Genomic DNA, 24,627 nt, shown 5'->3' with positions numbered 1-24,627 from the left:
TTTTCTGTTTTTTCATTTCTATTCCCCAAACGGAAGTAGGATAAATAATGTAAAACCTTTAAATAATCTGCAAACTTAGAGAAAGAAGCATAATTTGTATAAATACGCCAGAAATGGCTGCATCTTCATGGATAGCTAATGCCTCTAGATTGCTTTTCTTCTTTATGCTGCTTTATAACTAGAAATATCCCTTGGAAATTATTATAACTTGAGAACAACTAAAGCAAAAGAAGACAGTTGGTAGGACTAAGAGAGGCTTTCTTATTAGGGAAACACACAAATACAGTAACTAGTGAAAACATGAGCATTTTCCATGTTTCCAAGCCACCATGGAATTCAAGTGTTTTTTGTTTGTTTGTTTGTTTTGGTTTGGTTTGGTTTTTTGTAGAATTTCATCTATCCTCCTTTATAAAACTCCATGGTAAATTTGAGAAATGGGCGTGAAGTTTCAGGTCACTAAAAGTAAGAAAGCCCCAAAGTGTTGCACGGGTCGATGAACATGCGGGCCAGAGAAGGGACTCTATGGTGGACATCCATAGGGAAACAAACATCTCAGAACAAGGGACTAAGGTTAGCAAGGAAGAGGAAAGTCCTCTGTGGAAGCCTGAGAAGCAAGAGTGGAAACAGACCAAGCAGCAGAGAAGTACTAACTTTATTCCTGCAGAGAAACTGACAACCGGAAAGAACAGGCCATCGATATTGAAGTTCTCAAACATCCCTTGCACAGGTTGTCCATTAATGCGAAACGAGATGCTCGGGGCACTTAGATCTAAACAGCAACTTATGACATCATCAGTTCTCAGCAGGTGCTGGTTGGGGGAGCTCACTGTTCGAGCTATACAACCTGTTGGGGGAAATGGTAAGTAAGGTGAGGCTTAACATGAAGAATCATCCTCAGTCATACAGTAAGAGTGAAGGACCAAAACCAAGGAAGAATGCACTGTAGAGGTTAATGTGTACTGTCAACTGTGCAGGACTCAGAGTCACCAAAGTAACAGGCCTCAGGCATTACATAGACCTTAAAGGTGGGCAGCATCATCCCCTAGGCTGAAATCTCAAACTACATGAGGAGTACAAAGAGAGCTGACACCAGCAATGATACTCTTTGCTTCCTGGCTGTGCATGCAGTATCGCCAGGTACTTCCTGCTTCCTGCTTCCTGCCTTCATGCTTTCCCTGACATGATGGACTGTACCACCTGGAACTGTAAGCCAAATGGATGCTTCCTCACTGAAATTGTTTTTTGATGGGTATTTTATGTGAAGCTCCAAAATGAGCATCATGTGATATCGTGTGCTAAACTCTGGGTCAAAAAGAGAGCAAACTTTTTTCTTTTCCTTTCTTTTCTTTTTTTAAATAGGAGCTAGAGAACTTGGGTGGAAAATGGGCCTTGTTGTATTTAGAAATTTCTGCATGCATATGAATGCTATTTGATGCAGAAATTATCTCAGGGAAAATAAAATAATATCAGAGGATATCTAGAAAAGCATCTAACTTCCAGTAGCATCCAGCCATCTACCACTTGACTTGTATAGCCCTTGGCAAATGACTTACCGTCTGAACCAACCTGCCTGTCCACCTACCTACCTTCCTTTCTTTCTTCCTTCCTTCCTTCCTTCCTTCCTTCTACTTATTGTTGCAGGTTTTTATGCAGGTTTTTTGTTTTGTTTTGTTTGTTGTGTTTTGTTTTTCAGGACAGGGCTTTTTCTCTGTAGCCCTGTCTATCCTGGAACTCTCTGTAGATCAGGCTGGTCTTAAACTCAGAGAGCCATCTGCCTGTGCCTCCTGAATTCTGAGATTAAAGGCATGCACCATCATGCCTGACATTGATTCATTACAAGCAGAAAACCAAATGCTACTACCACCTTTTAGAAATAGTATGGTGAAAAAGTGATGATTTAGAAGCAGCAGTGTCAGGTGCAGTGATGGTTGGTATCTCTTCTCTGACATACCCTTGTAATTTTTAAAATCCAAAATAAAGCCAGGATAGTGAAAGCAGGAACTGTCACTGTTCTTGTAAGCATATTGCTTATCATGAGAGAATTAAAGGCCAATTTGCTTTTGTTTTATAATAAAACTTATTTACACATGGTTTGAGCTGACTTTTTTGGTCCAACAGGATACACTCAGAGGCATGAAGTTATTTGACAAATGTTGTATCTACTGGATAACCAATGGTATCATCCCACTCTTGATGATATCACAACTCCTCAGCTAATTAGTTCCAAGGGGCATCTACTATACATAGCATACCACAAAAAAAGAAGTTACTGGTCTCCTCATAACACAGGCTGACAGGCACAAATATATCCACAATTAGAGCAAAGATAAAAACAGACCTCTTGACTCATGCTTTGCTTTAAATTTTTCATTTCATTTCTCATTTACTTAATATGTGTCTATTTGTGGATGTTATGGTCATTTGAATAAAAATGACCTCCAGGGGCTAATATATTTTAATGCTTAATTATCAAGGAATGACACTATTTAAAAAGGATTTGGAAATATGGCCTTGTTGGAGAAAATGTGTTATTGGGGGTGAGCTTTGAGGTTTCCAAAGCCCACACCACACCCAGTATCTGTCTCTTTCTGACTGCAGATCAGAATGAAGTTCTCAAGTACTTCTCTAGCACCATGTCTGCCTTCCATGCCTGCTGCTATGTTCCCTGCTATGATGATAATGGACTAAACCCCTGAATTATAAACAAACCCCCAATTAAATGCTTTACCTTATAAGAGTTGCCTTGGTCTTGATGCCTCTTCACAGGGACAGAAAAGTAACTAAGACAGATGCATATGCACACATGCACTCAGACACAAATGTGTGCGATGATGTGTTTCTGGAGGTTAAAGAACAACTTGTGCCAATGTGTTCTCTCCTATTGTGTGTCTCCTGGGGATCAAAGTCAGGTCTTCTGCACCAAATCCATCTCCATCCCTCATCCTTTTCATAAGCACACACACACACACACACACACACACACACACACACACACACCCTTTTATGTCTTGCATGTGTTCTAAGATCACATTTAATGATCGCCTCTACTTTCTAAAATGTGGACACTGTTTTAATCTTATCAACGTGCAACTCTTCCAGCATCAGAATCATTATTAGGTACATCTTCTAAAACTCCATGAATATTGTTAAGGGCAGCTTTAAAAACAAGAAGAACCAAAAGCATGACAGCCAAGCAGCTCCTGGGAAAATGTTGATTTCCTTGTTACTGTCAAGACCCACAGTTAATAAGAATGTTTCTATTTTAGCCATGATACTAAAATTACACATCTACTACAACCCAATCTATTGTTCAGTTTGATTGACACTGCCATGATAAAGCAAATGAAAACTGAACGGTCATCCATGTCCTTTGCTCTGGAAAGTCAGAAACTAAGACAGAGGGTCAGTGAGGAACTTGAGGCTACGGCTTGAAGGACACACACAGTGTGGAAGGTGCTTGGTCACATCTCCAGGCAGAGAGCCTCTCCTGCATACTCACTCCACTGGACTATCCCCACTTTCTGCTTTAGTCCACAGGGAGGAACAGCAGGTAGACCCACAGCCTTAGGTGATGATTCCAAACTGATTTTTCCAGTATTGCATCCCAGCCTCCTCCATAGATGTTTTTAAATTTCAATTCTCTAAAAGTACCCAGAAGTTCCCAGTCTTGTCCTAATCTGGGAAGCTGCAATAACAATGGTGTACACATAAGTGAGTGTCAGAGAATAAATGAAGATGTCACTCAAAACTTGACTTGGAGTCAAATCCCTGCTCCTAGGAATACTTGTCTCCAATTATCCAATGTTCAGTTGTAAAATATGTGTTCTCCCCTAGAAACTGCCAGTTTGATGCCTTAAATCCTACAGCAACCATTAAAAGGAAGAAAAGTATGAGAGCAGATCCAGAAAGTTGTCTCAATCGGTATGAATGTGACGTAGAATGCAGGCAAGTTCCACCAACTTTACATCAGCCCTTGTTGACAGAACAAATTAGTAAGGCATGCTATAAGCCCCTAAGTAGAATAAACATAACTCCTCATTACAACCATAACACTGACTCGTTTCTTCACACTTCAAAAGATGGACAAGGGGCTGGGGAAATGGCTCAGTGTTGACAAAGGCTTGTCACACATTCATGAGGACACAAGTTCAGATCCTAAGAACCCATGTAAAAGCAGACATAGTAGGGTGCATGACTGTCATACCAGCACCCCTATGATGAGTCATGAGAATCTTTGGAGGGCTGTGGGTTATACACAGTAGTAATGAGACCCTGTCTCTCAAATTGGGTGGAAGGAAAAGACTAACACACACACACACACACACACACACACACACACACACACACACAAGAAAAAAAAAGCAACCAAACAAACAAAACCCCTCACACCAAGAGAAGATTTTAAAGTTAAATAACAAGTTCTCCTAACTACAGAGCTTCAGGATAAATTTCTCTAGGCAGTCTGTGACCTGCCATCTTTCCTGGGGCACATCCACACAGCCATTATGCTCTGTCCTTATTTTTCCATTTAGTGCTTTGCCATAAGGGCCTAGAGCACAGGTTTCAGTTGTAACAGCTCGAAGCTCTTCTAATATGTCAAAAGGGAAAGTCTCAAGGTGAATGTAAGACCAAAAGTGGAGAAATGCCCAATAAAGTAGTTTTGAGGATGTATCATCTGAGAACACTTCCCCCCAACCACTGCCCAGAAGAAAATACCTTAACATGGTTCATTCATCCAGCAGAGGGCCCATTTCCCATGAAGCCATTATTCTTGGAAGTGAGGGAGACAGAGTGCAGAGCTTTATAGATCTAATATACCATAAAACAGAACTCAGCCCTGTGTTTGGCTGAGTACTCTCTTCCTGACCTTGGGACCACACAATATTACTATGGGAACAAAAAGGGCATTATAGCTCTGATCTGATTGGTTCATGCACCTGAAAGGAGGCAATGTAAGTTATTCTGCGACCTCTAGCCACAACTCCAAGAGTTTGATGAGCTATCCAAAACACGGCTCTCTCGTGACATTTGAACTAGAAAAAAGAGGGCCAATAACTCTTTATTATGCAGCTGTAACTCTACAGAGGGCTTTGAATTCATTTATCTCATTACTATCAACTCTTGGATTTAGTTCACGTAAATATTTAAGCCCCCTTTCCAGAATTTGTTAGGCCTCTACACTACTAAATGAATATCACTCACAACCAGGAGATAAAGTTCAACTTCTACAATTTCAGGTAACTTTCTGTGTCTCCTACACACTAAGTGTAATGTATGTCAAGGTCACTCCAGAACTGACTTAAAATGCAACTTCCTGAACTGAACATGCCTGCAACAATCGAGGTGAACGCTAGCATCTGAAAGCAATAATATTATGCAAAATAATACCATATTACTGTGCAAGAAATAAGCTTCGACATAAACCTAATTATACCTATTTGTGATCTGGAGAAAGAAAGTTTGAAGGTCTAGCATCTGCAATAGGTATACGGTAGTGAGAATTGGCAGCCAGCTTCCTGACTGTTCATGCAGTTTTAAGTTTTCCACGTCTGTCAAGCTATGTCATGCATGGACTGATCCCATAGAGTTCCATGTGACTGGCTTTGGCTTTTATAGTAACTCCCAGGAATCTAAACTAGCTATTGTACTATATGATTTTTGTGATGAACACTGAATCTTTGCACATACTAGTTAAAGTGATTCGGAAACACAGGAGGTTCCTGTAGATCGCTCACGGACTAGAATGCCATTTTAAAACATGCGTTCACAAGCTTTACAGCCCCTCAGACATGGAGTACTAATACAAGTATTTTCTTTCTTTCTGTAGGAAATTGTTTAAGGAATAGGGACAGTACCTACCTGACCAGAGGTGAAGGCCATCAAACCCATAGGAGAAGAGGTCATCACCAACGCCATTGCCACCCCACTCTTCACCCCCACCTGGGTACGGGGAATACCCTTCAGTGGAAGCCCAGCCCACTCGCAGGTGAGTGGCTTCTGCGGTCACAAAGGGTTCCGTGTGGTCCACCATGAGCTCGTAGTACCACTTCTTATACTGTGCTGATCCTTCGCTGACACCCAGGAAAATATTAGGCCTCATGCTTTTAGACAGAAAAGGACAAACAAAACTTCCATTGGTTTCCTTATCCATTATTTCAAATATTATTCCTGATTCTCTATGACATACACCTATGATGCCCAACATTGTCAACGTGAGTGCATCTAGAATCATTTAAGAGACCAACTTCTGGACATGTCTTAGATCATGTTTCTAGATTCAGTTCATTGAGGTGGGAAGTACCATCCCATGGGCCTGGGGCATGGGCTAAATAAACATGAGGAAGCCAGCCAAGGGCCAGCATTCATCTTTCTGCTTCCTGAGTGCAGTGCAAAGAGCTCGTCCATCTCATAGACCTGTTGCCATGCCTTCTCCCACCTCTACCCGCAAACTGCCAGCCAGAATTAACCCTTCCTTCCCATGTTGCTTTTGTCATGTATGACAACATGTAAAATAACCCCAGCTCCAGGGAACCTGATGCCTTTCTCTGTCTTCCAGGCATACATGTGGTGTACATACATACCATATATCCAAACTCATAAACTAGAAATGAATAAGTCTACTACAAACTGCTGCACATCTAGATGCTGGATATCTAGATCTCATACCACCTCTGTTTATAGAAGAATAAAGTAGCCAGAAACCTCAGAACGCCCCTAGTTACTCTACCACACAGAACATTCTATTGATTTTCTTTTCTGGCTTACTGACTTCCTTCTAGAGAGATAAGGATAGCACAGCATGGCTCTCACTAGCTCAGCTTCTGCAGATAGACCCAAGAGCTACCTCAGCCCCACCCTCAACATCTATAAAAGTTAGACAACAGCAGTACCAATGAGAGCTCACAAAATACAGACAGCACAAGCCAGAAGCAAATCACATCACTAAGTAGCGTGTAGGTGACACTCATGACTGTCAGATTCCCTAAAAGGCAGACCTGGTGGAATGTGCCATTTGATCAGCTATGTAGTTTGAGATGTCTGAAGCTTGGGGAACCACTGTTTTTATCACCTGTACTAGGCACATTCATGAGTTATTGAAGAACAGTTCAGCTACAGCCAACTTTTCAAAGTACCAGTGGCAATCCATCATCTACACATGGAAGTGAACAGAAACTCTCTCTCACACCTGTTTCCGGTAAGCCCACATTTGCACAGCTCATCTACTGTTTTATTAACCCTTGGTAAAAACAATACTTGTTCAGTGGGTGGGGGGCACCACTCCTTAGAAAAACAAACAGACCTCCTGCCGGCTTCCTAGGGAGAGGCTGTGGTGTGAAGAGAGGACAGTGTCTGGGGACTTGCGTACCTGCTGACATGATTCACAAGCCGGGTCTGCAGTAAGAGGTCTCGTCCCGGCAGGAGGTTATCACAGATGAGATGCTGATTAGAACGGACGGCAACTCCATGGCACACACAGAGAGAACACAGCACATCCAGGACCTGGGGAATGATGGCACTTCCGGCTGACCGTGGACTCAGGCAAGCATCACTTCCCACAAGGCAAACCCACCCCCAACCATGACTGATTTTATTTACCCATCTCTGTCTATCTTTTGTGTGTGTGTGTGTGTGTGTGTGTGTGTGTGTGTGTGTGTGTGTGTGTGTGTATGTGTTTGAGAGAGAGAGAGAGAGAGGTGGTATACATGCATATGTGTACGCATGTTCAAGTGTGTGCATGTGCATGCAAAAGACAGGCTGATGTTGCACATCTCCCTGATTCATTCTCTCCACCTTATATGCTGAGGCAGGGTCTCTCACTTGAACCCAGAGTTTACCAGTTTGACTACTCTAGCTATCCAGCTTGCCCTGGAGGTGTGTGTATGTGTGTGTCAGGGGGAGGGAGGTCCTATCTCTGCCACTCAAGCCCTGTGGTTACAAGAAGCTGCACACTTTCCCAGCATTCCTACAGATGAGAGAGGTCTGAGTGCTGGTTCTCATGCATCCATGAGCACTTTATCATGCCTTCCATGTAGCCTCAGCTTGGTCATTTTAACATGATAGTGGGTGCCCTGATGACTCCCTAGCTTCCTTTCACACACAAGGCAAGTATTGCTTGTGCTCCCACAGTTGTGATGACCACACACTAGACAATCTTACTTCATGGAAACTAAGAATGGAAAAATACTCATGACAATTTCGACACACCTTGAAATCATGTTACGTTGTCATAGATCTTAATTTACTAATTCATTTTTAACTGATACAGGAAGATGAAAGCTGCACTAATGTATAGGCTACCAGGTACTACTTAGAAGCATGCATATGTTGTATGACGTTCAAATCATGATAATCTCAAACATTTATCATTTATTTTATCAGTACTGTCTTGTTTTCTAATTATAAAGTAGAAAATTAGTAAAATTCTCAAGATAACTATTAAATGAGGGGAAAAAAAGATTGTATTGCATTTTTCCTTGTTTTAAATCATTAAATCACATGTTAGGTATTTTTGCCTCTCAGTATTTTATTCCTTTTTGGGCTTGTTGGAAATTTATTCTATTTTTTTCTCCCTGGTCTATATGTATTATGGCAAAAACATTTAAAATCATCTCTTCTAGGCTTTTGCAACATACGATCCACTCTTCACCATTTAATGATTCTAGAGTTCACTCACGGAATCAGACAGCCAACCTACCTTGTGGTTTCTCCCATGCTTGTCTAAAAGGGAAATAATGGACTTGATGTGTCCTTCTTTGATGATATTCAGAGCTTCCGGGCTCTCCACTAACACACAGTGGAGGACCTCCAGGATACCTACAGACAAGAAAAAGCAGAAAGAAGGTCGACGTTTTGGGGAACCAGTTACTTTTTTTTTTTTAACTCAACTGCACTCTCTCTTCTTGCCATGTCAGTGCTCAATCTGCTTGCCACAGGGCACGGTGGGAAGCAACAGGTGCCATTTGCCAGAACAGACAGATATCCAAGGATGACAAACCCCAGTGGAGAGAGATGTGGAGCGTAGCTGAGGAAAGTGACTAGAGAGAGCTGAATAGAGAGCAGTGTGGCTGAGGAGGGTGACTAGAGGGAGCTGAATAGAGAGCAGTGTGGCAGGCTTGGGGAGCTCCGCAAATGTATCCCCCTCCAGACAGTCACAGAGATGAGGAGGGGCCAGAAGAACAGAACAGGCCTAAGTGGCAGGCACACAGGGTGGGCCAGTATTCCAGAGAAGCATGGATGGACAGTAGCTTAGGGCAGATCCTGAAGCCTTTTGGCATTTAAAACATAATCCTACAGCAGCTAGATGGATCAATGGGTAAAGCACTTGCAGCCATGCCCAACTGACAAAGTCGGATCCCCACCCCCGAACCCTGCCAAAATAAGAATCATTTAAAAAAAAACAAAACAAAAAATACAGTATAGAAATGAAAAATACAAACTATAACCATCACAAAAGTAGAATATACCTTTTTCTGTTTTTTATAAAAGAGCAAAGACAAAGTGGGCTTCATTTTGAGAATGTTTGATGTATACCTGGAAACCACGTTCCTTTTTTTTCTACTGTACTGTCATTGGACCAGCTAAATGGCTCACTCTGATGAAGGCACTTGCTGCCAACCCTGAGAACCTGAGTATGTATCCTCAAATTGTCCTCTGACCACTACTGTGCCATGCCTGACCACACGTACACACACATGTGCACACATAAACACAGTCTAATGTGATTTCAACAATAATTAACTAGCCATCCAGTATTGCTTATCTCTGTCAATAATGAAGGTGCCAACTGTCTGTAACCATAGCATACAGAGCTCTGGCTCTCTCTCCATCTCTCTAAGAACGGCACAGAATTGGGGAGAAGCTTCTAAAATCCTGTAGGAAAGTTCTCATGTGTCAAGTGAATTCACTTCCTTAGAACAGATGCTTGTGATGTCAGGTTCACAAAAGGCTGTAGAAGTCATTCCCTCAGTTCTCAGGAGCTACACCTGACCCAAATCCTTGTCCTGTGCAGATAAGAACAATGGATGGTGGCTTCTCTGCTGTGAGTTAATCTGTTAAAATATCCACCAATATTCCATTTATAGAGTACCTCAAACTCTGGGACTAAATGAGCAGTTGTCCGACAGCCTGATGAGAATGAAAGAAAAGAAATTAAAGGAAACAGAAATTAGGAAGCCAAGTCTTGAAATAGAGATGCTGACATCAGTGTACCAAAGCTGCCCATGGCTGTCACCATGATCTAAACTGCATGGATAAAACAAACTCATCCTCCTGCCTGCATAGGACATGATACCGTGGATGGGAAAGCACTGTTGATAGGTTTACCACACTGCCCTGGTGGCTTATTTTTGCCTCCATTATTTATTGCTGCAGAGCACGTGGACACCTACTTTTATTAATACAGTTTCACTGGGCTGTCCTAGTGCACTCATTCACCGACTGTGGCTGCTCCTCACGGGGGGGGGGGGGGGGACTGACTCTAAACTATTTATCTGGATGCTATAAAACCTGAAGGAATCAGGAGAGCAGATTACTTCACAGAGGAGGAACACTATGGGAGAAGGCTTGTCCTTGCCACCCAGGAAGGGGTGTGCTGTCTATGATAAGGAGATCCAGATACACAACCCAAAGGGCCTGTCCTGATGCCTCCAGGGTTTAGAACAGTAACACATTTCTGGGACTTGTAGTCCTCTGAATCAGCAGCCCAGACTGCTTCTTATGGGAAGTGGGCAGCAAAACTAAAACAAAATAAAATGAAGCACCAAGAAATGGAAGACTCTTAGCAAATAAGGGCTCACAAAGGCTCACTGCAAAACCGGATGCATCAGCAAAGGCATATACATCTAGGTCTGGATGCAAAGGCACATACGTCTAGGTCTGGATGCTTATACTACAAGCCAAAGAGCGGAAATGTGAGGACAAAGCACTGACAGCAAGATGGAACAAAGCTTCTAAGCGCTTCCTTAGAGGCACATGGGTCAGCCATACTTGTAAACACAGTGATCAATAGTAAAGACCACCATCTCAAACAAAGGGGGAAATGGAGGACCAGTACCTGTGGAGACTGTCCTCTGGCTCCACATGCATGCCCTGGCATGTGAACACGTGTACTCAAGCACACAAACACACACACATATACATACACTTGCACACCCCATAGACATATGCAAAGACTGAAATAGGAAGGGATTTGAGTTTCAGTATAAGATAAGTAACTAATTTTTTAAGTCTTCTGGCAAACAGAAAAAGAAAAAAAGAAAGAAACAGCATGGAATTTTCTTTCTTTTTGTTACCAAGAGCTAAATTGTAAAACAAATGGAAGTTATTATAAGTAGGGTTTCTAGCTCTTACACGAATAGAGAAAGAAAACATTTATATATCACATTAGCACTCAAATGCATAAAGTTTAAAAAATGTGATCGCAAGAGCTGTGGCTTCAAGGCTAATCGATACAAGACAACATTACATATATTTTGAACTTTTCAGAACGTTTTTGAGGCCAAAGAGGAAAATAAACTCATTATTTCTCAAGTTCATGTGATATTGAGGAGGGGGGAAGTTGACAAAAATTAAGTTTGAAAATAGAACACAGATTTGCAAGATCAGGGGAGAGGTGAAAATGGGAGCCAGTGCATAATCTTCTTATGCACACAGGGTAACAGAGCTCACTCTGGGAGAGGTGTCTGTGAAACAAAGGAGCCAGGGAGAGACACTAACTTTAGAATTGGAAGGTGAGGGAGAGACTCCTGGCGTTAACTTACTAAGAGAAAGAACAGAGGGCAATAAAATGATAAGGAACAGTTCTGACAGCTGCTCCCTTCAGTTCACAGGGGCCAGGCCTCAGTAAGGTGGTAGAATGTGTGGTCAGCAGGCATAAGCCCGGGTTTGGCCCCCAGCACTTCTTATAACGAGCTGTGATGGACCACACCTGCTATCCAATCTCAGCACTAGGGAATTGGAGACTGCAGGATGAAAAGTTCAAGGTCATTCTCCACTAAACAGTGAATTGAAGGCTTGCTTGGGTCACGGGAGTTTCCGTCTCCAAGAACAAAAGCTAATCAAATGCTCAGTGATAACCTGAATCACAAACAATACCAGATGTTTCTATGCTGTTTGGCTTTAATTGATTTTCCCCTATCAGTTCATCACTGAGTGCATCCAATGGGCTAGTCTCTGTGAGCTCTTGGGTCTGAGCAAAGTGCAAAAGGAAGATGGCACTACTCCAGAGCTCACAGTGTTGGCACAGGCTCAATTCTCCTTTGCTTTCCCTCAAGCAAGTGCCTGTAAGTGCGTGGCCTCGCCTTCTCCATCTTTGAAGGGAAATCTGATGGTCTGATGGCAAGGATTCAGGAAGACAGCGTGTTCAAGATGAGCTCCCTTTGCCTCCAACATCAGGACCAGGAGTGTTCAGGAGGTTTCTTCATTGCTGTTTTAGGTTGGCATACATGTAAAGAGATATTTTAAGGACAGAGTCCAATTCTGAACATAAAAACCCATCATGCCTCACATACATTACATATGTAGTCTTGAAGTACTTTGCTTTATCTTAATGTATATTAAACTTATTTTTTTCCTTACTGTGTGTATGAATGGGCATGTATACTGCAACATGTGTTGCAAAAGTCAGAGGACAACTTTGGGAGTTGTCTCCCACTGTGTGGGTCTGGTCATCAGGCCTAGCGGTAAGTATCTCTACCTGTCAAGCCGTGCTGCCAGCCTAAAGGCTATTTTATACAATGGACTAAACAGCGTTTCACTTGGAATACTGACAGCATGCCACAGATGAAAAGGTACAAGACCTTCCTCTAGTAGACACTGAGTAAAGTGCAAAACACTGCATTCTGGCTGTGACCAAATATGAAATCAGCCATTCAACTTTCAACTTGCAGCGTCTCGTGAATGACAAAGATAGGGCCCAGGGGACCACAATTCATTGGTTCTTACTGCTCTCCAAACCCTAAGATGTACTCCACAACTCCACAACTGCCTGTGTCAGACCAAGTTCTTAGTCTTGACAATTTCATACATTATCATCTCCACCACCATTTCCTCTCTGGCTTACCACATCCATTGCAACACAGGCCCCTCCTAACTTCATGTCTGACCATGTACAGATGTGAGGACATCTATGGGTACATGAGAATCGGAAGGAAGGAAGGAAGGAAGGAAGGAAGGAAGGAAGGAAGGAAGGAAGGAAGGAAGCAGGCAGGCTGCTGGGAAAGGTAAAATCATTCCTGTCAACTGTCAATAACTCCTTTGATAAGCAATGGGGCCCAGACAGCAATTCCCATTCTATGCCAGAACGCCCAAGCTGGCTTGATCTTGTACTAGTCTTGTTCAGGACAAAGATTCTGTGAGCTTATGAGTGCAGGGGCTATATTGCAGTGGTTCCTGCCACACTAGTAGATTTGGCGGGTATCCTGTTGGCAGCACCAAGAGTTCTCAGAGTCTCAGCCTCTTATCAATGTTTGAATAGATAAGGAGTAAAAACTGACACTGCTCACAAAACAAGGAAGGTTTTCGTGCCATGCAATTGGGTATCTGTTACCCCAAGAATCAAGTATGTTGCACACGGCACATTTGCTACTGGGCTCGCCCAAATGTCCTTGGCAATATAATAAACAAGCCTATTTTCTTTCTAAAACTCTCTATAAAAGAGAAAGAACACCATAAAATAATCATGAAAGATCCCACTAAGTTAGAAGTAGAAACTGTACAAGTGTAATAATTCTACATAGGAAACTCCTGCCCATTTGAGAACTTGCAATCCTAATGAGTAACAAAGTACATTCTAGAAGCCATAGCCCCATCAACCATTGAATAGTCTCAAGTGTGACACCCATGACTGAGCCAATCAGGAAACATCCCCACCTGAAAGCCAGAATCCAGCAAGCCTTGCTATCCCATCATCCTTACCACGACAGCTCAAAGTGAACAATGATTTTCAAGTAACCATGGAAAGTGATTATAAAATCACTCAGCTACACATTGTGAGGCAGGGCACCATTTATCCCTGACTTTAAAACAGCTGGAGAACTCTTTCATTGTAAGAGCCATTTTCTAGAAATGTAATTTGCCTTCACCTCTTCTGCACCTGCTTTAAGAAAAGCACTCTGAGGAAGACAAAGATGTCGGGAAACATAGTAGCATTGGATGTTTCTTTTACATCCCCCCTCCTACTGGATCCCTTCTGTTTCATTTGGAGTTTGCTTTGTGGGATTCCCCCACTTGCTACATATCATCTTATTGATAAAACACAACAAAACACAAGAAGCCTTCCGAATGAAGTAGAGACTTCCGATTCCACTCTGCCTCTGTTGCTCTGTCTCTTCTATCCTAGTTGCAATTAATATTATGTGAAAGGAAATGAGTGAAATGGCATCTCCTCAGCAGTAGTGATTCTCAAAAATTAACCTAAGGACCTTGTCTCTTTTTGACTCAACATGCTACATCTAACCATGTATCAAGGAGGAAGACTTCATAGGGCACCAGAGTCTGAGACCCTCCTGTACAGAGAGGTAGAATTAATGTCTCTAGAATATGAAGAGCTTCAAAACTCCACGAGACCATTAACTATGATGACTTCAGGCACTTGAAGCATCCCGTGTCCAGGAACTGAACACTCGTTTCATTCCTCTGGCACCTGAAGCCCCCCGCCCACCAAGAACTCTTGCTCTGGCTCTGCACTGGAGGGGAGTTGTCAGGCTTCCCAAGTAAGAACTGCAAAGCTGTACAGTTTCACAGTGTTCAAAGGACAATGCAGCAGAAGCCCACCATGCCCCTGAATAATAGGCTGCCTTTCTTTAGCTGACTCATCCCCACAAACAGTACTGCCAGAGCCGAGATCACCCAAAGCAGCAGTTCTCACCTGTGGATATGACGCCTTTGGGGGTCGAATATCAGATATTTGGCACATCAGATATATACACTGAGATTCATTACAGTAACAAATGTACAGTTATGGGGAAGTCACCACTCCAAGAGGAATTGTGATAAAGTGTCACAACCTTGGGAAGGTTGAGAACCACTGGTGATGACAAACAACTTCATCTTCACCCACCATACTCGCTCATGCCAAGCCACTGTCTTTTCCATGAACTCTAGCCTACTAGGCATAGATGTACGTATTTGTGGTTTAACCCACACTGTTTTAAAGAACAGATTAGATTCCAGTTGCTTTCCCATGTGGAAACTAAAACAACTGAACCAGGAGCAGAAAGGACAGTTTTACCAGAGTCTGGGAACAGGGAGGATGGGGAGACACTGGTCAAAGCTAAGAGATTTTCAGAGTTCCTGCCTGGAACAAAAGTCCTCTTTTGTGGACAACCTTCAACTGTTTACAAAACCTCTTTAAATACACTGTATCATTTGGGAAACTAAGTTCCCACATTTACCTAAATATCCTTGCATCTACAATTCTTTGAATAAAAAGGAAAAAGGTAAGAATCTTAAAACCTAACGATTAATTTTTTGTATTGAGCATATCAGGAATCATCAGTTTGAATAGAAAGAAGAATTCTATCTCTTTAGTTGGCTTCAGAACTTTATCCCTAGCCTTATTTTATTAATGTAAAAGGACAAGATTTTGCGGAGATCTCTGTTGTGAATCAATGTTCCCTGTAGAAAAAGCTGTGCCTCCCACTGGCCCTTCTGCAAGGCTGAGTAACGTAACGCCTGGGATGTCCGAGACTGTGCAGTGGTTGGAATGGTGCAGGTCCAGAGCTTAATTATGATTTATCTCGTGCTACCTTCAGCATCTTTAATAGCCATTCAGCCACTTCTCTGAGTCTGACTTGACATTCCTGTACCTAACAGATAAAACCTCTCATAACATATTAACTTAACAAATCCCTTGTGTTAGCATTCCTTCTAGGCTCTGCCCCACAGTTACTTGGCAATAGCCAGATATGCCTGACTCAGTAGAAAAGGAACTGTTTGCCTGCTCCTCTCCCTCTCCCTCTAGCACTCTCTTTCCCTTCCCCTCCTCTTTCTCTCTCCACGTGTTCATGGCTGGCCTCTACTCCCCCCACCCCACCTTTCTCTGTCTCTACTCCCTCCTCAACTCCCTTCCTCATGCCCTAAATAAACTCTATTCCATACTATATCCTCAGTGGGAAGGAATGCCTTACCATGGGCCCTGTCTTAGTCAGGGTTTCTATTCCTCCACAAAACATCATGACCAAGAAGCAAGTTAGTGAGGAAAGGTTTATTCAGCTTACACTCCCCCATTGCTGTTCATCACCAAAGGAAGTCAGGACTGGAACTTAAGCAGGTCAGCAAGCAGGAGCTGATGCAGAGGCCATGGAGGGATATTACTTACTGGCTTGCTTCCCCTAGCTTGTTCAGCTTGCTTTCTTATAGAACCCAGGACTCTCAGCCCAGGGACAGCACCACCCACAATGGACTAGACCCTCCCCCCTTGACCACTAGTTGAGACAATGCCTTACAGCTGATCTCATGGAAGCATTTCCTCAAGGGAGGCTCCTTTCTCTGTGGTAACTTTCGAATGTGTCAAGTTGACAGAGAAAATCAGCCAGTACAGGCATGCAGTTGTATCCCCTTCCCCACACCCTACCATGCCTCTATCAAACATAGCCTGGCTCTTTCTTTTTATAAGACACAACACCTTGTTTCCACCAACCCAAAGGCTACGTGTCATCAAACAGGTCTGCTTTCCCTGCCCCACTGTTAACTCACCTACTTCATGTTTCTTTTGAAGCATGTGGAAAGTGCCCTGACACATGGCTCTCTTTGTTCTGGTACTATACCAACTTAGAAACCACTTCTACATTGGAACATAGGCTTGGGGCAACCTGAATCTGTGTTCTCAGACCATGCTGACTCACATGTGGCTCTAGAATGGACCTTTTTTCTTCTTTCAGGATCTCCATTGTTGCATCAAGACTGTTTAGGGACAGCCTAGGACATCGGTGGTGATGCAATATAAATAAAAAATATTCAACCCATTAAAAAGGAAACACGTTAACACTGAACTCACACGTTTGCTTTGTCTCAAAGTAAACAGGGAAAGACACCATCAGCATCAATGAGGAAACTAGGAACATACCAGAGGACGCTTCCAGTCTCTCCAGTCTGCTGATCAGCCAGTCGAGGGAGCCAGAAAATTGAGCACAGTTTTTACGATTTCCTCTAATTAGAGCCGCTGCAAAAGAAGAACTCGCATTAATGTGATTTTCAAGTTCAAGGACCAAGGTAAGGTCGCAAGAGGCATGAACTATGGGAGAGAACAAAGCACCTCCCAGCCTCCTCTAAACCGTATGCAAATGCAACTACAAACACATCCACACACATTGTGTGTGTGTGTGTGTGTGTGTGTGTGTGTGTGTGTGTGTGTGTGTGTGTGTGTGTGTGTGTGTTAAATGTCTTGGCTTCTCCTGGAGGGGACTGAAAACTTCTCATTAGAAGGCAAACAATTTCAGAAAGCAGGGATTCACACCAGGAGGTGTTAATGAAGAGGGACAGACACCAGCTCTCTGGAAGTTTCCCCGCTTGGATCCTAACACACATTGCTTTTAATTAGCCATCAGACTAAACTATTTGATCTCTCCAGAGCCCAATTTTCACACATATACTCCAAAGGAATTAAGGACATATCAGATTTCCTGAGACAAAATAAAAGGACATATAGTGCTAGTAGCTGTGATTCTAACAGGTGTGCTGGGAGACATAACTAAAGGAATCATGGGGGGAAAAATGACAGGGCCAATTGCTAATAAAGTCATAAGGCACTACTATGAACTTCTCATCATTTAGATATCCCCCATCATATAAAAATGGTTTAGAGAACGTGTTTTAACTTTGCCTAGCCTTGTGATATCTCAACTTCTTTAACCAAAGAAGAATCTGTCTCACATGAAATACTGAAATGATATTTATTTCCATCCAGAATATCTATTAAAAAAATTCCATTTTTCCCATTAAAAACTGAGCAGATTCAGTTCTGTGACAGCAAGCTAGTATTTTTTTCCCAATAGTTCTATGCTTACACCCATCAGACTGTTCAGAAACAGTGTGAGTGCTCATAGGTGTGTGTGTGAGATTTTTGAGTAGCATGATATTTAAAGGCAGAAAATATGTATACAAGGGAAAGTCATTATTCACAGTCTGGTCACACTAGGGGCTAGGTTGAAGGACCAGAGTCTGAGGCTCTTGCCTGGAACCTACTACTTAAGAACAGGAGGGTAAAAAGCCTACAGTTAGTGTGTGTGAGCCACAGTGAAGACGCCCTTCATGTCTCCTTCCAAAGTCAGTCAGCAAATAAAGCTGATTCCTGCTCTGACAGAAAAAGAGAAATACAAAAAAGACAGGAAGATTTTTCTCCCTCTGCCTAAAAGAGAGACTTAGGAGTCTCAGGAACAGGATAAAGGACATGATAGGGTCTGAAGACAGGTGCATCCACCAAACTTGCCAACCCAGGTTTGATCCTAAGACCCATATACGGTAGAAGGAATGACAAGTCTGCAAGCCGTCCTCTGACCTCCACATGTGTACCTTGGCATGCCTATGCCTCTCCCACCCACAACACACAATGCACACAAATAAAATGTAAAAAAAAATCAATAAAGTTAAGAGTTTTGATGGCATCACACTAGGCTTCATCTGATGACCATTCTCATCTCCAACGTACAGTGTAAGTTTAATGTGAGCAGAGCACTACGATACAGAACACAAGACAAAACCCTTTCCCAATGCTAGAAAAACACATCCAAAAGCATGCTCTAACTGCTGCCTCACTGGCTTTCATCTTCCACAAATGCCATTTCCCTCCATTGTTTAAGAATTGTTGATGTCAGAATATTGGGCCATGTGTGGCCCTGTGAATGCAAGGAAAACAAAATATGAACGGTATTGGTGAGATGGCTCAGCTGATAGAGATATTTCTTGTTGAATCGGAACAGGTCTTGTACACCTTCCTGTGCTGAATTTTAAGTTCTTTTAAATCTAATGTTCTGCCTTAGTAAATGTCTTCACAATGCAGAAAGAGTAGAGATTTCTCAGCTACACAAATGGGTAAGTGGTTGCTTGAGTACACAATAAGAATAACCAGTGTCTAAATAACTGTAGTTCATATGCAGTCAAAATAGTCCAACTACGCTTGTAAGAAGCAAACGCAAGTTCACAGAACTAATTTTTACAATGTTTGAACAATTAATGTTCTTTAAACTTTTATCTAGTCAGAATGGGAAAGTGAGCATTATTAGTTTTCTGTGTCTGTGTCATTTTGTGTCTTGTGTCTTGTATCTTGTGCCTTACGTCTGTGTCTTGGATCTTGTGCCTGTTCCTGTGCCTGTTTTTGTCTGTGGGAGTTTGGGCTATGCCACCCTGCAGGTATTGGCATTTTGTTTCCAGCTTCTAATTCACCATATTCTCCCTCCTCAGCCTTCCAGGTGCTGGGTTTATAAGCAGATATTACCATACTCAGCATCATTATTGAAAACTAGTTTTAAAAGTTGTTATTAATGTGCTGGTGAGATGGCTCAGTGGATAGAGGTATTTCTTATTGAGTTGGAAGGGTCAATCCCCGGGACTCACATAGCAGAAGGAGAGGTCAGAGTTGCCCTGATTTCCATATGTGCACTGTGGCACATGAGCCCACATGGATATACACATAAAATAAATACATGTAATAACAAAATTCTTATTATTCGACTTGGTGGCTTGAATAAAAACATCCCTATCAGATTACGTATGAGAATGCTCAGGCTCCAGCTGGTGGTGAAATTGGAGGTGGCCTTGTTGGAGGAAGTAGGGTCACTAGAGGTGGGCTTTGAGAGTTTAAAGACTCATTGTTTATGCTTGGGTGTCTCAGCTTCATATTTTTAGTTCAAGATAGTCATTTCATCATCCTGCTCCAGTAGACATACCTGCAACTTCCTGCCATGCCTTCCTGCTGTGATGAATGCTTCTAGGCCCTCTGGAACCAAGGGCCCAAATAAACTCTTTCTTCTAGAAGTTATCCTGGGTATGGCGTATTATCACAGTAACACAGAAGTAACTAACATATACAAGTACTCAGTTACTCATTTCTTAGCTCATGTGAGTCCCAATTTGAAATAGTGGAACTGACTGAAACCTTCTTGACTTAAAGAAAAAGTAGCATGAATCTCACAGAAGCAGTGCTTTGGATTTTGAACTCTTGTTTCTGGGGTATGGATGTGCCATTCAGTATTCTCTTGTGGTGCTAGACAATTAGTTCCAATCCGCCAAGTCATCATGAAGGCCAATGGCTGATGCTCAATAATACATTATATTAACAGCATTTTGGGGACACAAGTTTTTAATATACTACATGGGCCATCCTTCCTTTTAAATAGGCTTCTCACTCGATGGTTGTATCCATGTGTGAGGTAACATCACTCTGGCTCTAAGCACTTTAAGAAAGACTGTGCTAAACAATAATGTCTGGGAGGTTAGACGAATCAGATCTATTTTCTTTTTTCTTTTTTTTTTTTATTAACTTGAGTATTTCTTATATACATTTCGAGTGTTATTCCCTTTCCTGGTTTCCAGGCAAACATCACCCTCCCCCCTCCCCTTTTTTATGGGTGTTCCCCTCCCCATCCTTCCCCCCTTGTTGCCCTCCCCACAACAATCTAGTTCACTGGGGGTTCAGTCTTAGAGGGACCCAGGGCTTCCCCTTCCATTGGTGCTCTTACTAGGATATTCATTGCTAACTATGAGGTCAGAGTCCAGGGTCAGTCCATATATAGTCTTTAGGTAGTGGCTTAGTCCCTGGAAGCTCTGGTTGCTTGGCATTGTTGTACATATGGGGTCTCGAGCCCCTTCAAGCTCTTCCAGTTCTTTCTCTGATTCCTTCAACGGGGGTCCTATTCTCAAATCAGTGGCTTGCTGCTGGCATACGCCTCTGTGTTTGCTGTATTCTGGCTGTGTCCCTCGGGAGAGATCTACATCCGGCTCCTGTAGGCCTGCACTTCTTTGCTTCATCCATCTTGTCTAATTGGATGGCTGTATATGCATGGGCCACATGTGGGGCAGGCTCTGAATGGGTGTTCCTTCTGTGTCTGTTTTAATCTTTGCCTCTCTATTCCCTGCCAAGGGTATTCTTGTTCCCCTTTTAAAGAAGGAGTCAAGCATTCACATTTTGATCATCCATCTTGAGTTTCATTTGTTCTAGGCATCTAGGGTAATTCAAGCATTTGGGCTAATAGCCACTTATCAATGAGTGCATGCCATGTGTGTTTCTCTGTGATTGGGTTACCTCACTCAGGATGATATTTTCCAGTTCCAACCATTTGCCTGTGAATTTCATAAAGTCATTGTTTTTGATAGCTGAGTAATATTCCATTGTGTAGATGTACCACATTTTCTGTATCCATTCCTCTGTTGAAGGGCATCTGGGTTCTTTCCAGCTTCTGGCTATTATAAATAAGGCTGCGATGAACATAGTGGAGCACGTGTCTTTTTTATATGTTGGGGCATCTTTTGGGTATATGCCCAAGAGAGGTATAGCTGGATCCTCAGGCAGTTCAATGTCCAATTTTCTGAGGAACCTCCAGACTGATTTCCAGAATGGTTGTACCAGTCTGCAATCCCACCAACAATGGAGGAGTGTTCCTCTTTCTCCGCATCCTCAGCAGCATCTGCTGTCACCTGAGTTTTTGATCTTCGCCATTCTCACTGGTTTGAGGTGAAATCTCAGGGTTGTTTTGATTTGCATTTCCCTGATGACGAAAGATGTTGAACTTTTCTTTAGGTGTTTCTCAGCCATTCGGCATTCCTCAGCTGTAAATTCTTTGTTTAGCTCTGAACCCCGTTTTTTAATAGGGTTATTTGTTTCCCTGCGGTCTAACTTCTTGAGTTCTTTGTATATTTTGGATATAAGGCCTCTATCTGTTGTAGGATTGGTAAAGATCTTTTCCCAATCTGTTGGTTGCCATTTTGTCCTAACCACAGTGTCCTTTGCCTTACAGAAGCTTTGCAGTTTTATGAGATCCCATTTGTCCATTCTTGATCTTAGAGCATAAGCCATTGGTGTTTTGTTCAGGAAATTTTTTCCAGTGCCCATGTGTTCCAGATGCTTCCCTAGTTTTTCTTCTATTAGTTTGAGTGTATCTGGTTTGATGTGGATGTCCTTGATCCACTTGGACTTAAGCTTTGTACAGGGTGATAAGCATGGATCGATCTGAATTCTTCTACATGTTGACCTCCAGTTGAACCAGCACCATTTGCTGAAAATGCTATCTTTTTTCCATTGGATGGTTTTGGCTCCTTTGTCAAAAATCAAGTGACCATAGGTGTGTGGGTTCATTTCTGGGTCTTCAATTCTGTTCCATTGGTCTATCTGTCTGTCTCTGTACCAATACCATGCAGTTTTTATCACTATTGCTCTGTAATACTGCTTGAGTTCAGGGATAGTGATTCCCCCTGAAGTCCTTTTATTGTTGAGGATAGTTTTAGCTATGCTGGGTTTTTTGTTATTCCAGACGAATTTGCAAATTGTTCTGTCTAAGTCTTTAAAGAATTGGATTGGTATTTTGATGGGGATTGCATTGAATCTGTAGATCGCTTTTGGTAAAATGGCCATTTTTACTATATTAATCCATGCCAATCCATGAGCATGGGAGATCTTTCCATCTTCTGAGGACTTCTTCAATTTCTTTCTTCAGAGTCTTGAAGTTCTTATTGTACAAATCATTTACTTGCTTCGTTAAAGTCACACCGAGGTACTTTATATTATTTGGGTCTATTATGAAGGGTGTCGTTTCCCTAATTTCTTTCTTGGCTTGTTTCTCTTTTGTGTAGAGGAAGGCTACTGATTTATTTGAGTTAATTTTATACCAAGCCACTTTGCTGAAGTTGTTTATCAGCTTTAGTAGTTCTCTGGTGGAACTTTTGGGATCACTTAAATATACTATCATATTATTTGCAAATAGTGATATTTTGACTTCTTCTTTTCTGATCTGTATCCCCTTGACCTCCTTTTGCTGTCTGATTGCTCTGGCTAGAACTTCAAGAACTATATTGAATAAGTAGGGAGACAGTGGGCAGCCTTGTCTAGTCCCTGATTTTAGTGGGATTGCTTCAAGTTTCTCTCCATTTAGTTTAATGTTAGCAACTGGTTTGCTGTATATGGTGGCTTTTACTATGTTTAGGTATGGGCCTTGAATTCCTATCCTTTCCAGGACTTTTATCATGAAGGTGTGTTGAATGTTGTCAAATGCTTTCTTAGCATCTAATGAAATGATCATGTGGTTTTGTTCTTTCAGTTTGTTTATATAATGGATCACGTTGATGGTTTTCCGTATATTATAAACCATCCCTGCATGGCTGGGATGAAGCCTACTTGATCATGGTGGATGATTGTTTTGATGTGCTCTTGGATTCGGTTTGCCAGAATTTTATTAAGTATTTTTGCGTCGATATTCATAAGGGAAATTGGTCTGAAGTTCTCTTTCTTTGTTGGGTCTTTGTGTGGTTTAGATATAAGAGTAATTGTGGCTTCGTAGGAGGAATTCGGTAGTGCTCCATCTGTTTCAATTTTGTGGAATAGTTTGGATAATATTGGTACGAGGTCTTTTATGAAGGTCTGATAGAATTCTGCACTAAACCCGTCTGGACCTGGGCTCTTTTTGGTTGGGAGACCTTTAATGACTGCTTCTATTTCCTTAGGAGTTATGGGGTTGTTTAACTGGTTTATCTGTTCCTGATTTAACTTCGGTACCTGGTATCTGTCTAGGAAATTGTCCATTTCCTGCAGATTTTCAAGTTTTGTTGAATATAGGCTTTTATACTAAGATCTGATGATTTTTTGAATTTCCTCTAAATCTGTAGTTATGTCTCCCTTTTCATATCTGATTTTGTTAATTTGGATACACTCTCTGTGTTCTCTTGTTAGTCTGGCTAAGGGTTTATCTATCTTGTTGATTTTCTCAAAGAACCAACTTTTGGTTCTGTTGATTCTTTCTATGGTCCTTTTTGTTTCTACTTGGTTGATTTCACCTCTGAGTTTGATTATTTCCTGCCTTCTACTCCTCCTGGGTGTATTTGCTTCTTTTTGTTCTAGAGATTTTCGGTGTGCTGTCAAGCTGCTGACATATGCTCTTTCCTGTTTCTTTCTGCAGGCACTCAGCGCTATGAGTTTTCCTCTTAGCACAGCTTTCATTGTGTCCCATAAGTTTGGGTATGTTGTACCTTCATTTTCATTAAATTCTAAAAAGTCTTTAATTTCTTTCTTTATTTCTTCCTTGACCAGGTTATCATTGAGTAGAACATTGTTCAATTTCCACGTATATGTGGGCATTCTTCCCTTATTGTTATTGAAGACCAGTTTTAGGCCGTGGTGGTCCGATAGCAAGCATGGGATTATTTCTATCTTTCTGTACCTGTTGAGGCCCGTTTTTTGACCAATTATATGGTCAATTTTGGAGAAAGTACCATGAGGAGCTGAGAAGAAGGTATATCCTTTTGCTTTAGGGTAGAATGTTCTATGAATATCTGTTAAGTCCATTTGGCTCATTACTTCTCTTAGTCTGTCTACGTCTCTGTTTAATTTCTGTTTCCATGATCTGTCCATTGATGAGAGTGGGGTGTTGAAGTCTCCTACTATTATTGTGTGAGGTGCAATGTGTATTTTGAGCTTAGTAAGGT

The 24,627-nt window shown here is 41.9% G+C and overlaps 1 protein-coding gene across 4 annotated transcripts in view; it reads right to left on the bottom strand.

Annotated features, from left to right (window-relative positions):
* Positions 1 to 24,627, bottom strand: part of Ryr2 (ryanodine receptor 2) — a 593,362-nt gene that overhangs the window by 248,069 nt on the left and 320,666 nt on the right. For all 4 annotated transcript variants that reach the window (XM_087591546.1, NM_032078.3, NM_001191043.3 and 1 more), the window contains 5 exon segments: positions 17,066 to 17,161; positions 8,696 to 8,814; positions 7,367 to 7,500; positions 5,860 to 6,101; positions 652 to 844 (listed from right to left, as the gene is read on the bottom strand). In XM_087591546.1, the coding sequence (XP_087447672.1) occupies positions 652 to 844; positions 5,860 to 6,101; positions 7,367 to 7,500; positions 8,696 to 8,814; positions 17,066 to 17,161 (784 nt within the window).

This window comes from Rattus norvegicus, chromosome 17, assembly GCF_021556685.1.
Source record: "Rattus norvegicus strain SHRSP/BbbUtx chromosome 17, alternate assembly SHRSP_T2T, whole genome shotgun sequence".
Taxonomy (NCBI): domain Eukaryota; kingdom Metazoa; phylum Chordata; class Mammalia; order Rodentia; family Muridae; genus Rattus; species Rattus norvegicus.
Note: the sequence above shows the minus strand (reverse complement) of the source record. Positions and strands in the feature narration are given on the sequence as shown.